Below are 23,717 nucleotides of genomic sequence, written 5' to 3' on the forward strand. Positions count from 1 at the left end.
TCTCTCTATTACGTCGTGTGTCCCTCTCCCCTCCTCCTATCCTCTCCCCTCCTCTCTTTTCTCCTCCTATCCGCTCACATCCTCCCTGCCTCCCTCTGTGTGTCAGCGAGGCACCCTCACTAGTTTGGCAGGCTAACACTGAGGGACGAGGGGCTGTACCTTTTCGTCTCCGCTCGGTCTGCTCTCACGCGCACAAACACCATACATTCCCACCATGGCTGCCACGGACGTTGACGTGTTTTCGGTGAGTGGAAGACACTAAGATAACGCAATGTATGACTTGTTTATGTTTGAAAACCTACCACCAGAGCCTGGTTTCGGTTAGTAAAAGTGTGGGTGTTAGCTGCTGCTGCTGCTGCTGCTGCTGCTGCTGCTGCTTCTGGCGTTTTGTTGTTTTTGTTTTGCTGTTTGTTTCTGTTGCTGTTGCTGCTGTTGCTGTTGCTGCTGTTGCTGTTGCTGTTGCTGTTTGCTGTGTGCGGGTATGAAGCTAACCCCCGCTGCTGGAGCCTGTGATGTGGGCTCAGCTCAGATGGTGTCAGTCATTTCTCTCATGGGTTTCTTTCACTTACACACAAATAAAACATCGCTCCTGTTGTTTTACTGCTTGAAAGTCAACTGCACCACATGTATTTTTTTTCACCACCACCACAAGCCTTAAAGCCGTATTAAACACGAGGGTTTCGAGGAAAGGATTATTGAACTGTCAACTGTTTAACGTGATATAATTTTGCTGTTGGTTAATGGTTACATTTGATTTTCGACATTTTAATTCCGAGGTTACAGTTTTATTAATGTGTCTATATAATTGATTTATTTTAGCTATGTTAAACTGCTTTCAATAACTTAATTATTAAATAACTTAATTTGATCAAACTGGTCAGGTGACATGTAGTTTTATTAACCTTCCCTTCAGTGGCGCAAAATAAATTTAGCTTAAATGACACGTATCTATTCGTGGCATGCGAAATATTTAAGACTTTCTTTCTCTTTTCTATAGGTTTATTTGTCTATTTTTGTTATTGCTAATTTAGGCTGTAAGGGAGGTTGAAGTAACTTGGAATACGTATCTCAGTGGTAATCGTTTACAGTTTACAGTGCAGGTACACAAAGGCACTAATGACACCACAGACATGAGCAGAGCCATCTCCACACCTAAGTGAGGCTGTGGAAAAAATAAATGAGCCCTGTAGGTTTTGGAAAATGAATTGCTAGTCAGTGGCTAGCTACAGCAGTTCCATTTCGATGTTTTCCTGGACCTAACCCAGCAACCATAGCCTGCAACAGAAGTTAGTTCCATCCATGTTCTGTGAATGCAACAGGAGATACAATTGGAAGAAAATAACTCTCAAATGTCTTCTATATTCTGCCTCAAAGAAATGAAACATTCTAAATGCCATGGTTTCATTTTTGTATTTTAATGCAACTTTCTTTAGTGTGATCCTTTATGTAAAAGTCACAGTGTGAGAGGAAAAATCTATAAATTTGGTAGTGACTACACCCCAGAAAACCATATAAAGTACATTTGTGTACATGTCTAACTAAAAACACATTTGAGTTGGTCAAAATGTTAGATGCTTTGGCTAGAGAACTTGTTGTTTAAATAAAAGTCACCAATATGGCATCAACTAAATCTGTTGTTGACTTGCTTGGGGAGTTGATAAGTCGCATGTTTCAAGCTTGGTTATATTAACCCATGCAAAGTGTGAACATCGCACTTAGATCTACCCAACTTGTGAAGAAAGCCAATTTTTCTGCAGTGTGCACGCAGCCTCGGACGTGTAACGTGCAATTTATGCCAATAATTTACACAACTGTGGCACAACGAATCACGTGTCATGGAAAACCAATGTTACAACGATGAGGAAAAATCACGGGAGAAGATAAGGAGTGGGTTATTAACTTTTTGGCAGGTGCCGGCAGAGATACTTGTGGTGGGAAATTGGACGGTAAGCAGAAGTGAGCTGCAGGGATAAAGAGATTAAGAACACACTCCAGGCCACTCCTTCAACTTACTGCACCCCATGTCTACATAAACAAATGAGAAGGAGAATCCTGAAAAAGGGCGAAAACACATTGAAAGATGTAGAAGTTGATTCAAAAAAGAAAAAAAATGGGGAGAGATTGGTGATTAATGAGAAGAAATGTAGAGAATGCAGTGAAACATGCCAAAGTGTGGAGCAGCATAGTTGCCTGACAGTCTGACTTCCTGTCTAACTCTGGGAACTAAGTGAGACCATATTGAACACTTTCACATATGAACCTGGCATTTTGTGTAAAGAGCACACTGTTAATTATGTGCAGCTATTGATAGAAGTGTGTGGTTGTTTGAATTGTTGGTCCACATCAATCCAATCCAGCGGAAGCTGTAGCTTTGGGATTGGGTTCTAGGCCAGGAGATCGATACAGCAAACACATTCTACACTTTCTTTTTTAACCTCTTATTGAACCTATGTGTGTGATATAAAAATGCATATATTGCATTACATATTTACTTTATACGTAATTTTTACTGACCCTGAGGAAGATGGGTTCTTCTGAGGCTTGCATGCATGAAATTAAATTATCTTCTTAAAGTGCTTTAAGGCAAGATGTGCACAGTGACAAGAAGGGGATAACTTGCACTGAAAGGGTGGATGTGCTTGTTTTTGTTGAGTCTGTCACTAATTGTCACTAATTCACATACTGCGTATGTTGTTACATAAGAAAGTGGTGTATTCATTTGTTTAATTTTACACACAGCAACTGTTCTTTAGACCCCCAACCTCCAACCTTTGGTTCTGGCATGTTGGTCATGTGGTGCAGGCCAGGTTTACTGACCGCTGTGTGTCAGGGCCAGTGTTGCCCAGAGGCGAGTTTGTCAAATCCGTTTTAGTAAATGAATACTGACAACTGAGCTGCATCCTGTGGTATATAGTCAATATCCCTTAATAGAAATGGTTTGAGTTCTAAAGACCAAATTGCAGCTTTAAATTTCAGTGCTGCAGTTGAATTTACCCTACACATACTTTTGGTCAAATGTTTTGCTTGTGGCCACAGATCTTTTTCCATAAAGGAATTTTAATCTAATGTCAGAGCTATGATCATGTGTTGTGTTTTTTTTTCTTCTTCAATATTTTGATCAGCTGCTTGACAGGACTGGCCAGATTTTGGAGATTGCCACAGAATGTGGGTGATAAGTTAGATTATTGAGGGTGCCATTGCTTCCTCTAGTGATCAGGTGAATACCTACAAGTACCATAGACGATATGTAGTGTTGAGCATCAACGCTTGTTGTGGTTGAGACAGCAGCTTCATAGAGCTTTTCCTGTGTGTTGTAATCAAACCGCTTTGGCTGCCCCTTGACAAACCCTAAAAAGAATTGAGCGGTAGACGAATACCTGGGTTCAACATAGTTGAGGTTGATACAGAAGCAAGTTCAACTTCTATACACCTGTTTACTCATTGTTGAAATTTTGCCCTTGAAAGTTTTTTTAATTTTCTTGTATGAAAGACTTAAGATTCGTACCAGACATTTCAGTAGAAATAGACAGATCTGGACTCCTGTACATGCATTATCATCTTGCTACAAAAACTATGATTTTACCAGGCAATATGTCCAGGAGCATACAGGCGGGCAACCTATGGCTTGGTTCTTAAAGGTTCAGGTTTGTTGTTCTGATTCGTATTAGGCCTCTGGCAGTGCTGTGTTGTGTGAAGCAAGCACAAAAAAAATCATCTCACAGTATTGTGTTAATCACAGTAGTGTTTCACAGTTGGCCTAAAAGCAGAGTAATTTCCCTTTAGAGATTAATAGAGTGCTGATAAAAAAACGTTCTCTTATTGTCAGGGTGCCTTCACACAGCGGCTCATCTTTCATGTTGTAGCAGCTGATAGAGCAGTGAGTAAAAGAATATTACAAGATTACAGTCCTCACCTTCCACAAGATATTGGTTAAATGTCTTGTTTTGGTTGTAAACAAGATAAGTTCCGACTGCATCTGTTAGTTGTTCTCTATTTTTCTACGTTCTTTGCCTGTAACTTCTAAGGTCTAATTAGCATATAGGTATAGTTTATTATTTTGTAACTGACACAGTAAGTAAGAATGATTATTTTGATTGAGACGCTGTCATCAGTTCAGTGACAGTGAAGACTATAGGAGTGTGCCGTACATCTGTCTCCTATAATGACTCACTCTGTCCATGTTGGACAAACAGAGCAGTATGTATTACAGTTGTACTACAAGTGTGTGAGACGCTAACAAAAGCTCAACCTTGTGATAAGATAATCAACCAACAGGGTAAACAAATTATTTTAGTGCTAACTGTGTGTGTGGGTTTCCTTCACAAATCACCTTCTCTGCAAGTGCACTCACTCACATTTTCTTTTTACAACACCCTTTGCACAAGTAGCAGCAGGAGAGCGGCTGTAGCTGCAGACCATGGTGAAATCAGTGGGTGTGGCTAGAAATACTGAAAAAAACCAAAGTGAATTCAGGTGTGTGTTCTGATGACACAGGATAAACTGTCAATGAACCAAGCCAAAGGAATTCTCACAAAATCCTCAGTAGTCAACGCTTGTTGGCGGTGTAGAGGAAATGAAACCTCACTCACAGGAAACCCATCATCAGCCACGTCATCTGAAGAATTTTGAAGCTCCATAAGGTTGTGTTTTGAGGTGAGATCTTTCTTGTCTCTCTCTCCCAAAACTCATAAACCAAGGATGTCACTGAGTTATTTACCACCCTCTTGTTTTAGTCATTTTTTGTAAGTTTGCAAGAAAAAAGCAATCTCCTCAATCTTAGCTCATTGCCAGTATTTACAATAGAATTCATGACTGTCATTACAGTCAGAACCTGACTTCTCCATATACAGAAACCACCTTCCTGTACTGCAAATCAGCACTACTATTCTAGAACAAATACAAGCAAACGTAAATATATTTAAGATTAATGATCATGTCGTTGGTCTTTTTGTGTATAAATATTTATACTTAACCTGTCTAAAATGTGAAAGGCAGAATTTAAGAGGTAAAAAACAGATCGGAACAGAAAGTGTAGTGTAAACTGTTGTAAATATGTAAGTGCCCCGTGAATTCTCTCAGCACAAAGCTGAGAAAGCTGTGTGTGTGTGATTTGTGTTTATGTGCGAGTGTGTGTGTCCATGTACGTCCATCTAGCGGGCATTCAGTGAAGCAGTGCAGAAACCGCAAACTGACTGTCGAGGCTGAAATCAGATGAGATGGAGACCAGAAAATTAGATGTCTGTCTGCCTGTTTGTCTGTGCAGTGAAAGATAAATCAAATGATGTTGGGTCACATCAAGGTTGTTTAATGAAAAACTCTCTCCCTCTCTTTAGTGTAGTTGCTTTTGTTCTCAGCTGTCAGGTTGAATCCGTGTTATCACAGCTGGTCACTTTATGTCATGGGACACCTTCATATGTTGGTGGTGAGTTGTAGTCTTAACAGTGGACTGTCAGGTAGCCAACCTTTAACAAATTCAGGCTGAGAAGTAAACTCGGATTCCAACATTCCTTTTCCTAAGCCATGTGCCAGTGGCATGGAGCTGAAAGTGAAGAAGCTAAATGGAATTCAGCCAGTTGTACTTTAGAGGTGATATTTTACTTGTGTTTTTCTAAGTGGTATTTTCCAAAAAAAAAAAAAAAAAGGATCGTACTAATTTAAATTCCCATAACTTGGACAGTATGAAATTTAACCGAGCTACTCTGGCAGAGGAGCTTCTCTCTCTCTCTCGATGATTTCATTTTCACTTCTAAGGCCCATGCGCTATAAAATGTTAATATTAACCTACCATCATCAGACACACTGTTCTGAAACTGACTCACATGTGTTGTGCCTCGTTTTGCTAAGTGCAGCCATTTCCTGTTGGCCGGGTGATGTGGTATCCCGGTGTGTTGTGTGTGTTTTTTTAGCACCCTGAGGTACTTTCTCAGAGGCTTTTCATTTTTGTCATAATTTTTGCCACCGCTGTGCTTCGCTTCTCGGAACTAACTTGTGTAGGTGGTCTCACAAATTCCTCAGTCCTCTTAATCACTCATGTTTGTTTGTTTGTCCTAAAGTCCTATATTTGCATCTATGTTTTAAAGAGATTGCATTGTAAATTACTGCATTTAGTCTGGGTAATGCTTCTGAATAGTAGCTTCGGTGTAATTGTGGACATAGTAGTCTAATAGTAGCTTCGGTGTAATTGTGGACATAATGATGTTAAAGTAAAGTTTTGAGAATAAAATGAAAAATCCCTGAGTAATATAAAAAAATATCTAAACCTCCACAAGGAATTTGTGGTCAAGAATATGTTTAAAAAACTCTTTCCATATAAAATAGTTTTTCAAGTTGACTTCCAAGTGTGAAGCACCAGAACTTGAGTACAACACAAAGAGTATGTTATCAAAGTTGACCTGTATCATTTCCTGAAATAAACCTCCACTGACCTGCCACTGCTGTTTAAATCAATTCTGTTGGACAATAGAAAAAGGTATATAATATTTAAATCAGTGTCTTAAAGTGTTCTACAGCTAGAAAGTATCTGTGGGAGAAAAGAAGTTGATCATATCTCACCAACATTCAACTAAACTTTCTGGGTTTTTCATGTTTGATTTATCTACAATTTATTTCACAACGTTTAGTAACATCTAAGCCCATGTCCTGCATATATTGATTCGTTCTAATGGGACTTGTCTTATTTTAGTGCAGTAAAACATCACGGTGCACTGGAGCTTTGTGCTGCCGAGCTCAGCTGAGTTCAGATTACTTCAGCTCTGTTTCCTGACACGTGGAACCCCCCCCCCTTCCCAAACACACACTCACGTGCACACACACACTACATATAGGTATACACGTATGTTTATATGTGTGCTTATTCCGCATTGTGCTGTTAGTTCAGGCCTTAAACTCATCATCTGACGATGGACAGCCTCCTCCTTCCTCCGCTATGTGCTCTGTGACATCAGACTTCAAATATGCAGTCCTTCGTGGCCCAGTCAGACAATCTCGGGTGGCCTCATTCATCTCATTCGTCCTCTCCCCTCTTTAATGGCTTTAACACAATCTCCCCTCTTACCAACTGACTGTACTGCAGTTAAGGTGAGTTGGATAGAGAAAGTCAGGGTAAAAGGCTCTTAGAAACCAATAACTTTTGATTGTGTTTGGTGGGTAGTTTTTGTGATTACCGTAAATTTGACAAAGCAGTAAAGATGCAAGAGTGCACAGTAGCTGAGTCTGCAGATTATTATTATTTACAGGCTTGGTAAGTGCAATTTGTTAGCTAGAGAACATGACAAAAGGGTTTAAATGGAGATAAGTGGTATTGTGACGTGGTTTTTCTTCTGTGAGAGAAAATAATCTTCTTGAAATGAGCAATTTTCTCCATAAATTACTTTTATTCTCCTTAGTGAACGTTATCATTTTACACACTCTGTGCATAAGCAGCTCACACATATGAAGGATTATTCTTAAGGCTAAGACCCACAGCAGGCCGAGGCTCACGCTCGTTGATGACTTTTACATCTGCAGGGTCTTTGATGTTCATTTGCATAGGAATGTGAACATTTGAGCCCCTGTACCACACACTGCCTCTCCTGCTATGATCTAATGACTTCACCTTGTGCCGTGTGGCGATGACTATGGTTTTATTTTATTTAATACTCTCTTGTTTGCATTCCGCAGAATGAAGAGAAGCGTAGCCTGAACTTGGGCGGCCATGTTGGTTTTGACAGCCTTCCTGACCAACTGGTCAGCAAATCGGTCACACAGGGATTCTGCTTTAACATTCTCTGCGTCGGTGAGTATCCGTTTGCATACAAAAATTTTAGTCCAAATTTAGGTGAATATAGTTGCGGGGATGACCTGCAGCCACAGTGGAAAAAGGTTTTACAGGAAACACCAGACATCCATGGGTGATTTAACTTCTTCGTCCTTTTGACGGATCCTCCACAGGAGAGACTGGTATTGGCAAGTCCACACTTATGAACACACTATTCAACACCATGTTTGAGAATGAGGAGGCGAGTCATTACCAGAACGGCGTCTACCTGAGGCCGCGAACCTACGACCTGCAGGAAAGCAACGTCCACCTGAAGCTGACGATTGTTGACACCGTTGGCTTTGGTGATCAGATCAACAAAGAAGACAGGTGAGCACAAGCTAAGTGTTGGTCGATGATGCACTGGTCAAATATTAATAAAAACATTGGGACGTTTACTTCAAATGATCCTTTTGACATAACCTCAGGCTGTAGCTCGGTAAACAGGTTTGCAAGAGGATTGCGAGAGGGTTGGAGGTTCATTTCCTGACTGCCTGATTCCAATCTTCAGTGTAAAGCACTTTTAGTGATCAACATGACTAGAAAAGTGCTCTATAAGTACAGACCATTTACCCTATGTCAGTGAGGAAGAAGAAATATCTGTGTATGAAACTAGGTCAAAGTAGAATTTCCATGTAAAGGAAATACTGTAGTTTTTTTTTTTGACATTCAGCTGTGGAATGGCATGTTCTCACGCCCTTTAGACAGCAGTTTTCTCTGTTGGCTGTATAAAACTAACATGCTGGAGGACAGGCTCCTGCAGTTGACTGTAAATGCACATGGAGAACTTCAGAAGGTCACGGTCGGTGCATTCCACAGAGGAGATTGAAAAAGGACATGAAGGGAGAGAACAGAGGACTGGGAACATGTTTCTTCTGACCACGTTGAAATACATGCTTCATCAAACCTACATGTGTGATAAAACGGAATGTAGGAAAATCCATTTTGACAATTCTTTCTGTCTTAACTAGCAGGACAGTTAGCTAACCATTATTAAGTATCTGTCTTTAATTTAAAAGTTTCTCAAGTGTCAAAAGTGGAATATGTGTAAAAAAAAAACAAAACAAGCTGAAGGAACAACAGCTGGAGTCGTTGAGACAGAGGTGACTATAAAAAAAAAACAAAACAAGCTGGAGTCGTTGAGACAGAGGTGACTGCGCCGCGTCAGTTGTGTGGAAACTACAGCAGTATCCCTGGAAAATGTAATATGAAGGTTGTTGTGAAATTGTGGAGACATTTGCTGAACATGTAAGACATAAATGATCTCCAGAAACTGTCACAGCTGCAGACAGAAAATCCACCCAGTGACAGGAGGTGAACAGTGAAAGACAATGACAGCACTGACATGTTTGATGAGAAGTTAAGACGTTATTCTTTTCCTCATCTGAAACAAGGAAACAAATGTGTTCCCAGATGGTCACACATCTCACGACTTCCCTAATTTTATTGTTGTGAAGCTGAGAGACTTAAGAAACACTTTCAAGAGACAAACTGCTGCCTCAGCATGATTCACCGTCTGTAATGACGGGTTAAGCCCTAACTACATCTCATTTGACTTTGTGATTGTTGCTGCTATAAAAAAGGAAGTACAGAATCAGATGATCTCTTGTGCTTTGTTTACATGTCACTTTATTTACTTGCATCTTGATCACACTTATATCATGGCTCTGTACGCGTGCAAAAAACTGTTTTGTAGCCATTCTAATTTAAAACGTTGAGATTCAGATCCTACATTTACTGTAAAATGTAATAACAACCATCCATCAAAATGAATCATGTTAACATCTATAAAGACATTCCAATATTTTGCCTTTGAATGGATTTTTCTTTTCTGCTTGCTTTCATAGCTACAAGCCCATTGTTGACTACATTGACACTCAGTTTGAAAACTATCTCCAAGAAGAACTGAAGATCAAACGCTCGCTCTTCAACTATCATGACACCAGGATCCACATCTGCCTTTACTTCATTGCACCTACGGGACATTCCCTCAAGTCTTTGGACCTTGTCACTATGAAAAAACTGGACAGCAAGGTAAGAAACACCAGCACCCAAATTCTGCATCTACTTCCTACACCTAGTAGGTGTGCTTTCCCCCCTCTGACAAGAAAAGCACACTCTCCCACTCCCGGTGCCTTCCCATTGTCTGTGAATGATATCAGTGTTGCTGAAACCAGAGCTTCCTTTCACTGGGGCCAGTGTGCATTTCACTGAGACTTGGAGATCCCTGATCTATGTGCACGGGTGTGGACTCTGTGTCCCCCAAAGAATATGACTAAAGACGAAGCATTGGTGTGTCATGAATGCAGTTTCATTTCAGTTTATGTGATTTCCATGGGAAGTTCATGTACCATCCACTGGAGGGAACTGCGTAAAATGACAGAGGTTCAAAATAATAAAAAACAAAAACACATATTTGGAATAAGGTGCACAAAATGGACAGATTAACTCTTGATCGCACCATGGTCACAATTATCAAACGTTGAAATATCTCATTTCTTAAAATACTTCCTGCTCCTAGGTTTATGGGTCAGTACAGAGCTTCAGAGCAGGCAACATGTGTAGTGTGTTTGTTCTCATTGATTTTTGGGTTTGCCGTTGCTCATGTGCGAGTATTACTTCACACAACAATGGTTACTGGCTCTTTGTTTTGCTGTTCATCCAATGAGGACGGCTTGCTGCAGGCTGGCCTGGCTTCAGTCGTAAAACTGACGTGAGAAATGTCTTCACAGCAACATCTGAAGCATGACCGATGAACTGGACCGGGGTTGAGGGATAATTGGGAAGGACACAGTCAGTAGCATGTTAATTGTCAAGTTTACGCTTGAGCTGTTTATATATACATAAATATTTAAATAAATATGACCATTTTACTAGAATATTTGTGGCTGTTAGCTTAGCATTAGTCACCCTCACTTCAGCATTGCTATCATAAAGCTCACTCAAGTACACACAGCATAAATTGTTACTTCTAAGGCTGCAAAAAACCCTGAAGAAGGGTCTAATAAAGAAAACATAATTCAAACATATAAAATCTGTTGAATTACTACTATACATATGAAAGTAACTAACCTACATGTAGCAATTTGAACCTCTATGAACCCTTGCTAACATGTTATTTACCTAATCTTATTTGTCACTTATCTATTATATTTGTAAAAAACACGCTCTTTTCCTACACAAGTAATTTGTCTTTGAAAAAACACGCTCTTTTCCTACACAAGTATGTCACCTTCACTTGTACTTGTTGTGTGATATTTATATGCTTATGTCTGTTTACATCCAGCCGTAAAACTGTATCAAACACTTATTGAATTTCATCAATCAGATTGATTTACCACCCCCGACACCTGAGGGGACAGGGCTGGGTTGACTGCCTCCTGAAAGCACTGTTGTGGGAATGACAAAGTGGCAGTGCTGGTCCTTCTGGAGTCTGCTGGTTGACTCATTATAAATCTGGAACAAAACAGATGGTCAGTGGGTGGAAGAAAAAAAAAAACCCTCACAGGTTTACCATTGCCAAATATAATCTCATGGGCAGAACAATTCTGCCAAGTATTTCCTGGTTCTTTTCAAAACAATCACCACGTAGCCAACTTTGAAGAGCAGATAATATGTTTACTTTAGCAGTTTTCATTTTTTAATGCTTTTAGATTCACGGATCTAAAAGATCTAAAAGTACACTAACATTAGAAAGTACCTTCACGTGTCACACTTTTTAAAGCCTACTGTTAATTAATCCCTTGGGAAAATGAAACTCTAAAAAGTAGAGGAAAGACTAGAAAGTCTCTGCTGACCGTGCAGCTTTTGTGTTGTCCTTACCAGCCAACGACCAGTTTCCAAATCAATGACCTTACATGACCTAAATATAGCAGTTTTAGTCATTTGTATATAAACCAAAAGAGAGTAGGCATTAGTTGACCTCAGACCACAACACTATGAACCAATTAGGCTAAATGGAAGAAACCTCTCTTCTGGAGTGTTATTATGTCACAGTATGTGGACGGTGGATGTTTTTTTTAAAAGGATTTCACTGTGTTGTCAGAGTAACACAGGATATACCTTTTTTTTCCCCTTTTCCTGAGTGGGTGGCCACTCTGCACACACCAGCCTGCCCTCAGTGGCTCTGTCCTTACGTTGAGTCCTCATTTTGCACTTTGACCACTTTTGTTTTATCTGAAACCAGGCTGTGGAGTGACCACAGTGAGCATGTTTTGTCTCAGGCTCGATGGTGTGTATGCAGCGGTTTGTCCAGATTGAAAAAGAGGGGAGTATTTACCGCAGCGACTAACCGCAACGACCTTAACACAGTCTGCAGTTTGATTCCTTTGTCTTAGCCGAGCCTAAATGAACTGATCTGCCCTAAAACCTGTGGAACACGTCATTACATCAGTATCAAACTGGTCAGTTTGATGAACAGGTGTGAGGTTTGTCATCAAAAAGACATACAACAAACACAACTCAGAATGAAGTAAAACTGAATCTGCAGATATAATAATACTCTCAATGACTGGTCACAGTGAATCTCCTCCAATGCTGTGGTTGGCATTTTAAAATTGGCTCCCCGCAGCTGTATTTTAGTACCAAATTACAGCTAAATGAGAACATTTCTGTGTGTAAATAACTGGTTCTATCTGGAAGCTAAAGATAAATGAACAGGACTGCCTTGACTGCAAGATTATCTTGTCTCAGGAGAAGTCATGGAGGCTGTTGGGGTGAGACAATGGAGTTTTCCTGGGAGTTGGTGACACATCGCTCCTCCCTAGAGGAGTGTTGTTGAAAGCCAAGCAAAGCAAGTGTGGTTTGTTGTAAATGAAAACAGGAAGAGAGATACCTTAGTAGACAGTGTCAGGTTATACTTGACATTCCCTTGATATGTTTTTTTTTTTTTAGATATTTACTGAATACAGTAATTATGGAATTTACAGGAAACTGATGACTGCCATAGTTTTGTTATGTTTAGAAGTGATACTTATGTCATATTAAAGCAACATATACCAGTCGTACCCCACAGCTGCCTTGTATTTGTGTTTACTTCACCCATATTCATATACTTACGGCCCCATTCACCTTAATCTGATTATTTACAAGATCAAACCCAGAGTTTTCTTTTCAGCTAACGTCTCTGATTTGTCGTTAGATAAATTTGCATTAACTCTCATCTGTGCTGTTTTGATGTGGATTACAGCTTCCTGTCTGTCAACCCTCGTTGCTCTGAACAAATACCAAGAACTATTTAGGAATAATCCACGGTCAGCTGGGAAAACCAAGTTATGGGAAATGAAAATAAATGTAGTACTCTACGCCAACTTCTCAGTGACTGTTTCTGATACATTTGACTTCACTGACTGGTGTTACTTTGTAGGTCAGTTATTGATGACCTGCTTCAGAACTACACTATGATGAATCTGTCTTTTGACAAAAGAGCTTCGGGCTTTGGTCAGATATCATTGATGTGAAGCCGGTCTCCTCCACCCTCCTGGGTGATGAAGCTATAGATTGGAAACTGTCTGTTTATTTCTGTACATCTGCTGCTGATTGGACGAGGAGCCGAGTTTGTTTTCTTAATCACTGTTTGGAATTCTGCCTGTGCTTATTTTCTTTATGGATTAACTGCATATGGTCTCGGACAAGGATTGTACCAGTGAAATTAAAGTTGACTGTTCAATACAAGCATGGCTTTTTTTCATTGGTCAAAGAAAATTGTCCTCTCCTATCTACTTTTTCAAGGAAATACTAAAAAACATTTCCTTGTACTTGTCAAGTTTCCTACTGAGGGACAACAGCAAGGGTTATAAAAAGCCAACATCATTGGGTACTTATGAATACACAGTGTGAAATGTTCTTTGTTTAAGTGCTCTCCTGTTCTGTTGAATTGGCTGTACTTGTACCAGAGCAGTAAATGTCATTCTATTCTGCTTTGTAATAACAGATAAAAAGAACTTCTCCTTTTTTAATTTTAGTGTCCTAAAATTAGACATTGTCAGTAATTATAAGTCACATTGCACTTTGTCGTCTAGCAGGTTTTAACTACTTCTAGCTGGACATCTCCAATGTTAGGGAGGGAAACAAATCAAATAATGAAAGAGGAAAAGTAAAACAGGGAATGATGACTTTACAGCTACTTTTAAGGGAACAGCAAAATTATAAAAATAATGAACAATGATGAGTCCACAAAGGTTGCTTGGATTGTTAATCAGAGTTTGTCGACTGCCCTGATTTGACCTCCCCACCTGACAAATAAAAGTTAACTGCAACACAGTGACTGAGACAACCTCTCTGAATTCTTTTCTTTTCTGTTTTTTTCCCTCAGGTCAACATCATTCCTATTATTGCCAAAGCAGACACAATCTCCAAGAGTGAGCTGCACAAGTTCAAAATAAAAATAATGAGTGAGCTGGTGAGCAACGGAGTGCAGATCTATCAGTTCCCAACTGACGACGAAGCCGTCAGCGAGATCAACGCCTCCATGAACGTAAGTCATGTGCTGTCGCTCTGTTTGTCCATAAACTTACGCCCCGCTACTTTTAGCACCACATCTGCCCCACATCTGGTTACAGCAGCTGATGTTGACACAGTTTTATTTGCTTTTAACACACGTCTGTGACACCAGTGTGTTCCATTTGTGTTAAAAAAAACCCACTAAAAAGCAAATGCCTATCAACCTTAAACCTAAACACAGTTTAACAAATAATTAATAAAATGTATGAACTGCAGATACTGCAGTTTTAAACATCCTTTCCATAATGACATATTGTATGTTTATAAGTGTGTGTCTGTGTTTCCTCATACTGTATGTTTGTCTGTACATTTTTCCACTGTTACTCGGCGATAGCGAGTACACACTGAACAGTCACTAACATAATTAACCATGTGCTAATTACTTTTACTCAGACAGGAAGTTACTTCAGCTGCACCAAGTATGCAGTATAATTTATTACATGCCACATTGTGCAAACAGTAAATTCCCACATGCAGGAATAAGACTGAACACAAAGAAGACGGTGCTTGTTTTCCTGGGCACGGTCCTTGTTCAGCGGCTCTATCTATTTATAGACCATGACATCAGCGCCCACATTCACCAGCTTGTTCCTCTGAACTAAAACCACACAGATGGTTTCATCTTGAGGTCCAAATTTTTTAAGGGTTGCCGATTTATTTTCCCATGATACCTTATTGCTGACCCTACAAAGTACAGTAGCCCCAGCAAAGCCTTTGTGTGAATATTCCAGTGAAGTAGGCCTTAATGACACGATGCAGGGTTTCTGCTGCAGCTCATATGTCAACACAGTCTGGTTGTAAAAGATAAGAATGGCGAGAGAGGAGTTTTGGAATAAACTGTTACTATTTAATCGGTCTGTTTTGCTACTCAATGAAACAGCAATGATTTGAAAAAAAAAAAACACTTGTTGGAGTCTCCTGTATAGTAATGACAAGGTGTAACCCAGAAGAACTCAGGCAGAGACAGGAATCCCTTTTTTTAAAAATGCTTCCAGTTACCCAGTGACCTAATGACCTCTTCATCCCACACCTTTTTTCCTGTTCAGGCCCATCTGCCGTTTGCTGTGGTCGGCAGTGTGGAGGAGGTCAAAGTGGGCAACAAAACAGTGAGGGCCAGACAGTACCCCTGGGGCGTGGTGCAAGGTGAGATCCTTTTACATGTGAATTCACTGAGCACCAAAGTTCTTCCTGCAAAACTTTATGAAATAAAAACTACATTGGTAATATGTGGTTTTCACACAGACACTTTTCTTAAGGCTGAAATGTGCTTGTTCTGTTCTGTTACCATTTGTAAATTCTCTCTGAAGCTCTCCTTACTGCTAATTGTTTAAAATTTGTGATTACTGGTGTGGGATGTTGTTTTCAAAAGTTAGCATCCAGTGCAGGCACAAAGTTTCACCGTGATACGCTTGCATCATGTGTTGGGGTTCTTCTGGGACTTCATGTGGTCATGGGTGTGTCATTTTTGAGGAAATAACATGGATCAGTCTCTTTCCAGCCCCAACAGTCGTCTGTGTTCATTAATGTCAAAGTTTCAGGTCGTTTCATTTCCCTTTTTTCTTTGGAGCTAAACCTGCTGCTTTTTAAAGCATCCAGTTGCGTTGAATTAACAAGTATTTGTGTTGATGCCTTTGGCCCAATAACAATGTAATGCATTAAAACTGTGGCTCATGGTCCAATATTTAGACGCAGGTGGCTTACACCCAACATTTTTGTAGATACTAAAAAATACAAATACATATAGTCTACATTGTAGACTTGATTCTCTTCCTGTAATCCTGTAATTAAAATATCTTTCTTCTGTCAAATACATTCAGGAATGTATGAGGCTGGCTAATATGGACTTGTTTTATTTGTTTAGGTAGATTGTGCTCATGATTTATACTGCATCCTCATAGTTATTTCAGAGGTTGTGCTCACTGTACTGTAAAGAGCAAGCGTTCTATCAGTATCCACGCTGAGAGACGTTTCCTGCTCTTGGCAAAGCAGCAAACACGTCCCACCATTGTCCTGTTTATTTTTACCCTCCCTCTCGGTGCAGCATGGCCAGCACTGCTGCGAGTTGACTTCATGTGGAGTGACGCAGTGAAATGAGAATTTATACGCTGATAATAATCTTAATTTGCCTGCCTCGTACCTTGATCTGACCTTGAAGGTTTGCATGTTTGTGAAACACATTATTCTCGGATAAGTAGATACGGATAATCCCATGTTCTTCCTCTTTTTGACCATTTTAATTTGCATTAACTCTCTCCTCAGATTCCAAGGAGTCTTGGGAACTTTGTTTCCCAAAGAACATTCCTGTGTGCTCGTCACTGAGCATAAACAGTTATATTTATTAACTCAGCCTGATTTGTGGTGTGAGAATATGACTGCTCAGATGGGAATTATTCTCTCCGCTCTCCTCCCTTTCCCTGTCTTTCCTCCCCCCTTCCTATCTCACTCCTTCCCTCCCTCCTCATTATCGGCTGACCACTCTTCATTGCCTAATCCTCTGTAGACACTCTGGTTATTTATATCTTCTACTGTTTGTCCCTGTGGGGCCTGGATTCCTCTGGAGCCCATCAGTCACTATGTCTAGCAAAACACTAAATAGAGAGAAGTCTCAACAGATTAAAAAAAATATTAGGAATTAATATTTGTTTGGGAGAAAGTGTTTTTGATTTTATCATTATTAGGTGTGCGTTAGATGTGAAAAAAAGAGCTGATAATAAGGGTTCTTGAGATTAAAGACTGCACTTCAAGAACACACGAGGAACAAAAGTAAACAACAGTAACAATAGACTGTACATAGTAGGTGTGCAACAATAGCTGCCATTTCCTATGACCTAACTTTAAAAGCACATCATATCTATTTATGTAACATCTGTGAAGGACCACATGTCAGTAGAAGAGAAAAAATTCACGTTTTAAAAAGTTTTTTCTCTTATGGTTTACAAATATTTATTTGTTTACTACATTTATTATATCTATTACAGTTAATATATCTATTACAAATATATTTATTTTATTTCAGTTCAGAAATGTATTTTTGTTAAATGTCATTTAACTCACTATGCTAGAAAATATTTTCTACATTTTCTCAGTGTTCCTCCGTGTGTGGCTGCCAACGGTTGTTACACAATACACTTTCAACCAGGCACGCTTTCACACTGATAGACCAATATTCATACTCCACACTTTATCATGTTGTGTGAAGAGGACAGAAGTCTCAGTGTTTTGTGACCATCAGCTGACTGAGAGGAGGGTCTGTATCAGTGGAAACTGTTTGTAGATGTCAGATGTCATGGTGACGGGTTATGGTAACCTCTCTAAGAGCCATGGGAAATTTCCACAGACTTCAGGGAAGACAGAGGAGGGACTGTCTCCTGACAAACTGAGTAATTTGGAGGAAGGAACTTTGTGTGTGTGTGTGTGTTATCTCTTTTGGATCTTAGTGCTGTTATCTTGCAACTCCAGACATTTGTGACCTATAGCCAAACCCATGTTTCTGTTCTGTCAGCCATTGTGTGGTTCCACGGACTAAACAACTAGTAAACTGGTGGAACAGCAATAATCTGGTTGTCCCAGTAAAGTGACTGGTAGTTACAGATAACCATTGATACTGAAACCTTACATTCATGTGCAGGGAATTTAAACAACACTTAAAACACTTTCTTTAGTGCTATTAAACTTAACACATTTCTCCAATAAAACAATATTTAACAATTATTTTTAACGATTAATTGTGGTTATTTACCATCAGGATTAATCATGAGTAATTGTGATTAATCGACAGCTACCCCTCCATTAATCACATAAATTCTAATGGTTTGACAGCCTTATCTTTTATAAAACTAAAGCTAGATTCCACATTACTGCTGATGCACAGAGTTACCTTAAAAAGATTGCTGTATCTTTAAGGTTCTATTTATGATGTCAGAATGTCTGAATGAAAAACAAATCCAGAAACTAATGTTCTGCCTGACCCACAGACCTGTCAGTACTTTTAAGTAGCTGTCTTGTTAAAAACACACAACCATGCCACTGTCTGTTATTTTGGTGCTTGTTGAAGTGTGCACGTGCACACTGGCTCTGCTCACATTTCTTGAGGGCTCAGCTCTGCAGTCCATCACAGGCTTGGCCTCAGACTGTGTGATGCCAAGTGAACAGTCAGCTCCATCAGCCCGGCTGCAGCTTCTGATGACTGTTCAATTCTGTTTTTAACTCGTTCCCCATGCTAATGATGTTTATGGTTAAGCAGCGAATTAGTGTGAAAATAAGAGGAATTTGCACAGCTGTGTCATCTTGGTCCATAAATATTTTAAGCAGCAGAGAGATGAGTTGGTTTTAGTCACTTTAAGATGCTGTTTTTCTTCTCTAACCATCTGGGGGGTTTTTTCATTTTTTTTTCATTTTAGTTTTCCATTGAGTTTTTTTTTCATTTTTTTTCATTTTAGTTTTCCATTGAGAGAAGCTAAATGCTAGGCTAATTGCAATAGCAACACCCTCAGAGCTCACAGCTTGTGGTGGTATTTAAACACAACATGCATCCCATCATCCACCACTGCTTTCCCCCTGGGTGGACGGCACATGCTGCAGCCCCCAGTTATTCCCACATGCCCTCAGCAGCCACTTGCAGATGACAGACTAAATCTCTGCTGAGATTTGCTAACAGGTTAATTGAATATACTTCCTGAAAGAGGGGAAGTCATTTGACATCACATGCTGGTTTTTATAGGCCACCTTTGCTGTTTTATTTGTTTCTTTTCTTCTCCAAGACAAGTTGCAATAACTTCTTATTTGGGCCAGAATTTGCTCTCATTTCAAAAGTTGGAGGCGATATCAAATTTACCACGAGGACTTTGAGCATATCTTGAGCTCGAATCGAAAATAAAAATAACAGGGAAAAGAAAAGGCCCTATTGTTACAGGGAGGGGTGTTATTAGTCGATTTAAACAGTCAGCAAAAATCTGGCCATAGGATGTGTCACGATACAGGGGCAACAATACGATGTATTGTGATAATATATTGAGGTTTTTTTTAAACAATTTAATTGTAGGAGAACTGTCAGCATATTAAACAGACAATGCTTAACATCAGGTTACTAAAACGCCATGAATATTTGTGTGCTAAATGTTCATAAAAAATCAATACAGTGATGAAGAATACCAATATGGTATAGTGAAATGAAAAATCGCGATATGTCAGTATAGAAAATGTGACTTTCTCAATGAGATATCTTCTCCGTGCAGATTTTGTCCGAAATTACCAAGGTGCTCGCTTCAGTCACACCCGTGGTCCTAATTATGCTGTTTTGTTCCTCCACAGTTGAAAATGAGAGCCACTGTGACTTTGTTAAACTCAGAGAGATGCTGATCAGGGTCAACATGGAGGATCTGAGGGAGCAGACTCACGCTCGCCACTACGAGCTGTATCGACGCTGCAAGTTGGAGGAGATGGGCTTCAAAGATACAGACCCAGACAGTGAGCCCTTCAGGTAGAGGCAGAGATATCTGCACAGTTGACCTGTGCAGTATTTGTCATCGACAGATGCATTAATGTGCGGTCAGTGTTCCATATGACTTTTTTGTGTTTTTGTATTTTCTTTTTACAGTCTACAAGAGACATACGAGGCCAAGAGGAAAGAGTTTTTAGGCGACCTGCAGCGTAAAGAGGAAGAAATGAGGCAGATGTTTGTCAACAAAGTCAGAGAGACAGAAGCAGAGCTAAAAGAAAAAGAGCGAGAGGTGAGTCTGGGTGGATGATATATGACCAACCGGAAAATCCCTGCTGGTTTTATAGTTAGAAACTGGTTGACAGTTTTGATTTTATTCCAGCAAAAATGTAACACAAACATTTCAAAGTGGAATCCCTTAGGGACGAGGTTTGATTTAGTTTTGGTCTTTTCTAAATAAAATTGTAGTGGCTACATATATCTTTTCTTTGTTTCCAACCAGACATGTTTTGGTCATTTTTTTTCAACTAATAAAATACTATTCCATTACACAAAAAATTGACTAAATGTCTCCTGTCCATCATTACCGTCCTGTCCTGCCCCTCAGCTGCATGACAAGTTTGAGCAGCTGAAGCGGATGCATCAGGAGGAGAAGAGGAAGGTGGAGGAGAAGCGGAGGGATCTGGAGGAGGAGATGAATGCCTTCAACAGGAAGAAGGTGGCAGCTGAGACACTCTCCTTATCTCAGCAGCTCAAGAAAGATAAGGACAAGAAAAAGTAAGGCTCGTTCTTCCCCTCTTTCCCACAAGACGCTGATTGTTCTCACACTCCTTTCTCCTCCTTTTTTCAGTCTGATCCTGTTGACTTTTTCTACTCCAGCCCTAAATCCTGAAATGATGTCCCTGTTTCTCTGCAGTCATGCCTTGGCTTCCTGGTTCCTTTTTCTTTCAGTCTTGAAGCTGAATGTGTTTGACAGAGCGTTGCACTAATGAGCCTTAAGTTGAATGTGCTCTGCTGTTGTGGACTTATCTCCCACTCACAAGCATCTCAGCCATTGTAAAGACCTGGCATGTGGTAAAGAAACTTCCCTTTATGTCCTGTCCAGGCTTAACATTTCCTGTGCTTTCACTCTGTCCCTTTGCCTGGCTCTAATTATTCAGGATGTTCAGGGAGGAGACAGTAAACCTACTGTCTCAGACAATGGTACACTTGGCTGCCAAGTGACTGGTGCAGAATTATAACCCATGTGGTCTCAGGGTGTGCTGACGCTGCATTTAGTCTTTCTAAAAGGGCTGTCGAAATTTATAAGTAAATTGTGTTCATAAGAGGTACACGTGTTTATGCAAAGTACTCTATATGCTAACAGACATTCAGTACACAAATTGTAAGTGGCACATACTGCCGGAAGGAGTTTCAGTTTAACTGAACTGTAGATTATTAATATTGTTAAGGAATACAAGCTAATGGCACAGGTATGACATCGATCCATCAACTCTGTGAAGCTGAAGTTTGAGTTATTGTTTTGTTTGTTTGTTTCCTCAATATTTTTCCATACTAATAATTATTTTATTTGATTTAGTCACATACAAATCAAATTGTGTGAAACACAAACATCAGCCTGCTGTTATTTAAGTGACATAAAGTTATAATAATTTTCCTTAATAAATCATTAATCCACAGATTAACATTAGAATAGCAAAGAAACCAATGGATTTATTTCTATTGTGTAATTGACACCAACAATGTTAAAACAGTCCTGTGAAGGCAGCAGTGAAATTTAAAAAGTAACATTTTCTTTGAGTGCATTTTAGAGAATTTAAGTCCTGTCTTTATTTGGGTTTAGTGGCCTGTGAGAGGGCTACAAAAATTGTACATTGAATAAGGCTCAAGCTTTGGCATACGCAAGGTGTAAGGCGCCCTCTGCTGGACTGCTTGTGTACTACTTGAGACAGTAGGCTGCAGTGAGCAGGGTTTAACACTTAAATATTAGAATTGACTACTACGTTAAAAAAAGATCTTTAAGCTTTGTGCTAAACCCGACCATTGTACTTTACAGCAATATTTTTTCATAAAGTAATGATCTGATCTCTGACTCATTTTTAAGGAAACGTTTTTTAAAGTCTATTTTAAATCTGTAAATGTAGTTTTTAAATATAATTTTTAGGTTACAGACTATCTATCTAAATAATGTAGTAGTCAGTTAAGAATTAAGCTAAGGACCAGTGGCTCCACCTTGTGGCTGCTAAGTTTGTGGTTTGTGGAGTAGGGGATTCCACACATTCTTAGCTCGTCAACGTGTCGATCGTGACACATTTTTTGTTGCCGGTGAATTCCGGAGAACCAGAGTTAATAGTAAAAGAAAAATAAGCTTTCATCACTTACAGCTCACAGCTTTTTCCTGTTCACTTACCCGAGCTGTGGCTTTTATTTTTCCCCTTTCTTTGATTCAACTTTACATACTTTCCTTCTCTGAAAAATTCCCCATGTTCGTTTCATTCCAGCAATCATTTGATTTCTTTTGTTGTTGTTTTTTTCAGTTAATTTATGGCTGCTGTTTACACCCCCACCCACACACGACCATGGATTTGTCCTCCATCAGCATAGCAACGACAACACCTGTTTGTTTTTGTTTTGTTTTGCTCTGTTTATTTGTATGTTTTTTTTGGGGGGGGGGGGTTTGCCAACATTCCATCTCACTTTGTACACATGGACCAAAGAGACTGAGGATGAGGAAGATGATGATGAAGAAGAGACAGGGGAGAAAGAAATAAAAGATGGTGAGAGATCAGGGACCACCTCATTCAGTCAGGATCTTACATTCTGTTTGTCTTTGGACACTTTTATTTTATATATATATATATATATATATATATATATTTGCATTTAGTTTTTCTGTGTTGTGATTTCACCATGTTCTGTTTTGTTCCATCTTTTCACAGAGAGAAAAAAAAATGACAACCATTCAGACCTGTTTGGTACTGCAGCTTGACTGTAGGATGTATATAAGAAATGGACAAAGCCACATGGTTGCACGAGTGAAGCTGTAAAAATGGTGGTAGAAGTGCTAACTAATTATCAGCCATAATAATTACAAAAAATAAATCTCAACTTTCAGCTTGACAAATTCTAGTCATGTGTTGAGTACAGTTTGGCAGATTACATCACAATCACAGTTTGCTGCCGTCTGACTTCATCCATTTCTTATTTCTGGTCTATGATTTTAATTTGACTGTTTTCCAGACGTGTCTGTTTGTAAGAGACGTTCAACACCTTTCCCCCGACTGAATGAGCCTGGAGAAACGCGTATGAATAGCAATAATAATGTCAAGCATTTAAAACTGAGTACCTGTATACTGTACATATTACTGCATACAGAGGTACTGAGGACCTAAACCCTAGTCTTTAGTCTAATAATAAATATAAAAATATATGCAATGTTTCTGGTGCTGTTTCATATTAACTGAGTTAATGTTTGTGAATATTTGCCGGAGCGTTTGCTCGTCTGTTTATGCAAAATGTAACAAATCTGTTAGTGATGTTATTGTGAAGTACTGAAGGTTGTACATTATTATGAACTGTGGTGCGATTGCCTGGATGTGAGGGCTGTTACAGTGGACACACACAAATATGAAGCCACACACACACACACACAGATGGAGCAGATGAAAGCAGTTGTATTTAATGTCTGTGGTTGGAAATAAACACCACCATCAACACAACACCCCTCAGCTTTAGTGTGTCACTCTCACAGTGTTTTTATCCTTGTTTTTGAGGGACATGAAATTGAAACATTCTGGGGTGTTGACATTATTACCTCAGTCACACACAGCTGACAGGTGAAGGATGTCGCCTTGAAACCCAAACATTTCCTGTTTGGTAATTTCTCACTGCAGGGCTGAGTAATGTTTGCTTAGTGGGCACATACTTTCTTCTGCTTTCACCACCGGGCTGCTGACTTCAGCTGAATGTGTGTGTGAAAGAGTG

At 39.5% G+C, this 23,717-nt stretch overlaps 1 protein-coding gene across 3 annotated transcripts in view; it reads left to right on the forward strand.

The window, feature by feature from the left end:
• The first annotated feature begins 9 nt into the window (after positions 1-9).
• septin8a (septin 8a) overlaps positions 10-23,717 on the forward strand; it is a 26,105-nt gene continuing 2,397 nt past the window's right edge. Inside the window, exons 1-10 of one of the 3 annotated variants that reach the window (XM_008332455.3) lie at positions 215-244; positions 7,660-7,774; positions 7,930-8,125; positions 9,643-9,829; positions 14,109-14,270; positions 15,343-15,439; positions 19,607-19,775; positions 19,893-20,025; positions 20,341-20,510; positions 22,271-23,452. In XM_008332455.3, coding sequence (XP_008330677.1) covers positions 215-244; positions 7,660-7,774; positions 7,930-8,125; positions 9,643-9,829; positions 14,109-14,270; positions 15,343-15,439; positions 19,607-19,775; positions 19,893-20,025; positions 20,341-20,510; positions 22,271-22,274 — 1,263 coding nt within the window. In that variant the 3' untranslated portion in view covers positions 22,275-23,452. The other 2 variants (XM_008332454.3, XM_017041720.2) reach the window with 2 other exon arrangements.

The sequence above is a fragment of the Cynoglossus semilaevis genome, chromosome 19 (assembly GCF_000523025.1).
Source record: "Cynoglossus semilaevis isolate Cse_v1.0 chromosome 19, Cse_v1.0, whole genome shotgun sequence".
Taxonomy (NCBI): Eukaryota; Metazoa; Chordata; class Actinopteri; order Pleuronectiformes; family Cynoglossidae; genus Cynoglossus; species Cynoglossus semilaevis.